Consider the following 6139-nt stretch of genomic DNA (forward strand, 5'->3'; position numbering starts at 1 on the left):
TTACATTCCTTTCAAGCAGAACAATCTCTGGACTCTCCTTCGTATTTGCTGAGTCTTGATACTATAAATAATGGGGTTCATCAAGGGTGGAAAAAGGATATAGATGTTGCCCATGAGGACATGAACCAATGGTGAGAGATGTCTCCCAAAGCGATGCACCATGGTCAGACCAATGATCGGGATGTAGAAAACCAAAACAGCACAGATGTGAGATACACAGGTCTGTAAGGACTTGATTCTTTCCTCTCGTGATGCAATAGCTAAGACCGCATGCAAGATCATGATATAGGAGATAAGTATGAGCACTGCATCCAACAACAGGTTGCTGATCACCAGGGCCAGACCATAGGTGCTGTTGAAGCGGATGCCTGAACAGGCCATTCGAATTAAGTCTTGATGCAGGCAGAAAGAGTGAGAAAGGATGTGGGGACGACAATAATTTAAGAACTTTAGGCGAATGATGACTGGAGGTATGAGCAAAGAACTCCTACATAAGATCGTCACACCAATTTTCATAATTTTGTCACTAGTTAGGATGGAGGAGTAGCGCAGTGGGTTACAAATGGCAATGTAGCGGTCAAAAGCCATAGCGAGGAGGACAGAGGACTCCATGAAGGACAAACCATGGATGAAATAGGACTGGGAAATGCAGGAATCCAGGCTGATGTCTTGAATAAATCCCCACAAGACTCCCAGTACCGTGTATATGGTGGACAGTCCCATGCACAGGTCTGTGAAAGCCAGCATGGCCAGAAAGTAGAACATGGGCTGGTGCAGGCTCGACTCAGTCCGGATCACATGGAGCACCATGCAGTTTCCCAGGAAAATCATAGCATAGATGGAGGAGAAAGGGATGGAGAGCCAGAAGTAGTCAACTTCTAAGCCAGGAAAACCAGTGAGAATAAATCTGGAACTATTGAAATTTAAGGTAGAGATAGCAGACATTAATACAGGATTAAAAATATTTCTAGAGAGATGTTGCAAATTAGATCAGTTTATGATCCCTTCATTTCTAGTGCTGTTTGTCTGCTTTTGAGAAGAAAATATAATATAATACAATTTCCTTTAGCATTATAAACTTAACCAAATAGAGACCTGATTTTTCATATTTTAGGGCAAAAAACATCATCTAGAAATAGATTTTCCAGTACTAGCTGCTAGGAATGCCAGAAAACTAGGGAGTTTTATGCGGAAACAGTAATGTTAATGGGCACAGGGGACTTGAATTTGGGGCTGGACTTCTGGGAATCTCTGTTTATCTCTAAAGGAAGATAATGTATGATCACAGGTGTGTACTGCTTCCATGGCTGGCAGCATCCTCAGGAAAATGTGAAATGCATGGGTAATTTTTCTCTTGGGTACCACAGCTGTTCGTTTCACTAATTGCAAAGGATCATAAGATCTCAAAGGAAATGAACTGGTTAAGGTAATCTTTAAACTTTGTTGAACATTAAAGTTACCTAACAGACACCAAACGAACTAAGTGGAATCAGAACTTTTTGGCACATCCCACATTGTTTAGCATCCCTCTCAATTATTTACCTTTGTACAATTATTTAATTATTTCAGTTTTACTTTTTCTCTATAGTCTATATTTTTCTTCTCTATTTTCGTACATCTCTATACTGTACCCTATTTCTACCTTTTCTGACTCTCAAAATATTTAACCTCTTCCATCTTTCTATATAAAATAAATAGCATGCATTTTAAACTGGAAAGTGCTAATCCAATATTTGATGTCAGATAACAGCCAGGAATAGAATGGATATATTGGTTGTAGATATGTATCCAACTTTCGAAAATACTGTCAAAGTGTCTCCAAATCAACTCTACCATTTGACATTCTGACCAGTAGTGTATGAGAATTATAAGTCTTCCACAACCTGACCAATACTTGATATAGCCAGATTTCTTATTTCTGTGTTTTCTTTTGTTTTGTTATGTTAATAGGTGTGTAGTGATGTATCATTGTGGTTTTCATTTGTACTTCCCATATGAAAAATACTGTTTTCCCATCTTTCTATATGCTTATTTGTCATATATTCATCTTCTTGGTAAAGTGCCTATTCACATAAATTTCTCTTTTGTGATAAGGTTGTTTTCTTCTTGTTGAATTTGGAGAGTTCTTTGTATATTTTAATTACAAAACCCTTAGCAGATATGAGATTTGCAGATAGTTATTTTCAGTTTGTAAATTGTCCTTCCTTTCTCTTAACAGTGACTTTTGCAAAGCAAAGTTGTTTTTTTTTTCTAATTTTTATAGATCCAATTTATCTTTTTTTCTTTTAGGATTTATGCTATTATTTTATACCTATAAATTCATTGTTAAACCCAAGATCACATGATTTTCTCATATGCTTTCTTCTAGAAGTTTTACATTTTACTTTTAGGTCTATGATTCATTTGGATTTATTTTTTATATAAGGTGTCAAGATTATTTTTTGTCTTCTGGTAGCGTTTTTTGAAAAGACTCTTTGTTTTCAATTCAGTTGTCTTTAAACTTTTGCCAAAAACCTTCTGAATGTATTGTCTACCTGACATTATTCACAGATTCTATATTTGCAAATTCACCTACTCACTGAAATTTATTTGTAATCTCAAAATTCATATTCAGAGCTTTTGTGGCCATTTGTGGACATGCACAGAATGGCAAAAAATATTTCTCCTGATATGCATGTTCACAACTGAGGTCAATAAAGGTGGTACTCTTCTTTCTTGTTTCAGGTCTCATACCTTAAACTATTGTCCTTATGGTCTATTTAGTGCCACGTTTTAAACATTTTTGTATGTTTGGTGGTAGCTGTACTTTTTGAAATGGCCCCCAGGCATAGTACTGAAGTGTTGTGTTCCTAAGCTCAAAAAAGGCTATCATGGACCTTACAGAGAAAATGCATGTGTTAGATTAGCTTCCTTCAGGCATGATTTATAGTGCTGCTATACATGAGATTGTTGTTTATGAATCAACAACACAGTACATCCAGAGAAAGGAAGAGACAATTTCCTGATATGTATCTGAGGACTCTCTGAGAAGCGCTAAAGTAACATCTGTAGTGTGTGATGAAGTTATGGAAAAGATGGAAAAGCAGCTGAATTTGTAGATTTATGAGATGACTTCAGACAAAAACTGCATAGTGGATGTCACTGTTCTGAGGCTGAAAGCCAAAGAAATTTATGATCACAATGACCAGCATTAAGAACATGCTAATCCTTCTCAGGTAGTGCTGGCTAGCTCACATGCTTCAAAGGAAGACATGGCAGGGAAAATGTTAAACTTCAGGCAGGGCAGGTTCTAAAGATCAGGGAGCTGGGGGAGAAATTTTTTTTAAATAGCTGCAAAATATTATAGAGGAAAAGAGTTTGTGCATGCACAGGTTTTCAACACTGGTGAGACTGGCTTGTTTTATGGGGACACTGGCAAGTGGAACTATAGACTACAACAGCATTTCTATTAGATGCTACTAAATGCAAAATGCTGTTAAATGCAAAAATGTTGTGACCCAGGCTTGTAGAAACCTAACCTTATATTTTCCTAGCAGCAGTAGTTCTGTATTCACTAATTCAGCATTTATGGCAACTTTACAGAAGACAACTACCATGAATTAATGAGAATTACCTGTGTAAGTGTGTACTTAAGATATCCGATATATGTAGATAGTTAGAGAAATAACTACAGATGTAATACTCGAGCTCAGTTGTCTGGGCTGGGATCATTGAGCTGACTCGAGCTCAGTTCTCAGTTCTCAGTTCTCTGAGAGCCTGGACCATTGATTCTCCAATAGAAATGACCCATGTAGCATGCAAAGCTTAGTCTCTCAGTAGTAACCTGTATGAAAAGGAGATTTAGTTTCTTGGAAAAATGGATGATTACATGGCCAGGCTGGTGAAAGTACATTGAACATACTGTTGCACCAAAAAAGGAATGAAATGCTACGGGAACGATAATAAGTGCTAAAAGAATGATAGTACATATCAAAAAGACGCAAAAGCCAAATTATGATGCTCTCATGGGCCAAATCTGGAGCAGATTGAACATTAAAAAAGTGATAGTAAGGGGGCTGGCCTGGTGGCACAGTGGTTAAGTTCACATGTTCCACTTCAGTAGCCTGGGGTTCGCCAGTTCGGATCCTGGATGAGGACATGGCACCACTTGGCATGCCATGCTGTGGTAGGCATCCCACATATAAAGTAGAGGAAGATGGGCACTGATGTTAGCTCAGGGCCAGTCTTCCTGAGCAAAAAGAGGAGGATTGGCAGAAGATGTTAGCTCAGGGCTAATCTTCCTCAAAAAAAAAAAAATGATAGCGACTGATAACCATAATAAAATATGAAACAACGACAATTATAATATTTCCATAGTTCCAAAGTCTCTCCCACAAAACACACAATAAATGCCAAAGAAAAATATATAACTTTATAGTGACCAATCCTGACATACCCCACCTTAATAAATAATCACAGTGACCATCATCAGTAATGGGACAAACTCAAACGACACACAATTTAAGAACAAAGCCTTGCTTCCATGACATTCCTGCATAATCTGAATCCAACCATGAGGATGAATCAAACAAACCTAAATGAGGGGCATTCTATAAAATATTGGTCTGTATTTTTCAAAATTTTAAATATCATACAAATCAAGGAAAGTTTGCAGAACTTGCAGAGGGAAAGAGATTAAAAAGACAGGGTTACTAATGTATACATCATCCTGAATTAGATATTTTTTGCTATCAAGTTAATGGTACAACTGGAGAAAGTTATCTGGGTTCTAAAAAGTTGATTGTAGTAATGTGTCAATATTAACTTCACGATTTGATGATTGTATTATAGTTGTGTAGGAGACTATCTTTGTAGAAAACACACACTAAAGGATTTGGGAGTAATGGAGCATCAGGTAGGAAACATTCTCAAATGATTCAGGAAAAATATTCTTCATGCTATATTTGAAACTGTTCCATAAGAAAAAGTTTGTTGAACATGTTTCAAAGGAAAAAGAAATGAAATTTGAATAAAATAGTTATCTATAATTTTATATATAGCACTTTATAATTATATGTATGAAGAGGAGAAAATATTTTAAATATTTCACAGATAAATACATAATTAACTATGTACAACTAACACATCAGTGAATGTTTTAGCAATATCGTATGTGTCATTTTTATAATATTTTTATGAAACCTTTCTATTTACTGCTCTTATATTACACCTATCATGAAGGAGACACATTTCTCTGGAGTTCAGAACAGGGAGAAAGTTTGACTGAGGAATTCAGTGAAAAATAAAAGTTTACTTAAGTGGAGAACAATAAATAAATCTTATCTAAACATTTCTGTTGATTTCAGACTGAAATGGACACAAAAATTCTTCAGATTTCCCATTGGTGTTTCCTTTTCCCTTGGGTGTTTACTTCTTACCTTCCTCTTTTGATTAAGTATTGAATTTTCAGTCAATGCCATGCGTCACCCTCCCTCTAAGATTAGAAAAGATTTGTGGACTCTGGCGAAAATGCTGCTATTTATCCATTCCTCACAATCCCAGGAAACTGCTGGTCTGGAAGAACCAGGAAGAATCTTTGACTTGCATCATCTTCCAAGAGAGAATAGTGCTCTCCCTGGAGCCCGGGTTCACCAGCTCACACAATCCTCTTCATTCCTTCCTCATAACTCTCAGAGTTCTGACGCCCTGTACACAAGGACTGGGGAAGGAGAGAGCGTTCAGAGGTTACTCAGGAGCAGAGCAGGAGCAGCCTTATGCTCTCAATAACTATAGTCACTGTCACCTGGTGTGTGGTGCGAGTGGCTGGGAGAGACTAAAAGGGAAGGAAGTTAATGATCTAATTTGCCTGAAATGGTCAGGACGTTGATTTACTTCTATAACCTCTGAGACCTGATATGAAGGAGACTTCCTGTGAAATCATTTTGTGCTATAGTTACTCCTACACACTTACTTCCCTTGGATTCTACAGGTAACTTTACCGGTGCTATATTCTGAGTGGACGTGCAATATTTCACTGTCTTCAAAAACAGCAGACAGTGTAAACAAAACTGTAGATAAATATTTATCTAATCTAGGAAATCACCTTCAAATATTCATGTCTACTTATTCTTCTTCTGTTATTAACTCCTCGATATTTATT

General features: G+C 36.9%; 1 protein-coding gene across 1 annotated transcript; it reads right to left on the reverse strand.

Moving 5' to 3' along the window:
* OR51V25 (olfactory receptor family 51 subfamily V member 25) lies at nt 1-945 on the reverse strand. The gene has a single exon (NM_001391711.1). The coding sequence runs from the start codon at nt 943-945 to the stop codon at nt 1-3; it is 945 nt and encodes a 314-aa protein (NP_001378640.1).

This window comes from Equus caballus, chromosome 7, assembly GCF_041296265.1.
Source record: "Equus caballus isolate H_3958 breed thoroughbred chromosome 7, TB-T2T, whole genome shotgun sequence".
Classification (NCBI taxonomy): domain Eukaryota; kingdom Metazoa; phylum Chordata; class Mammalia; order Perissodactyla; family Equidae; genus Equus; species Equus caballus.

Excerpts from the sequence above, each read along its gene's own strand:
- OR51V25 (NM_001391711.1), bottom strand. The coding sequence starts at position 945 with ATGTCTGCTATCTCTACCTTAAATTTCAATAGTTCCAGATTTATTCTC.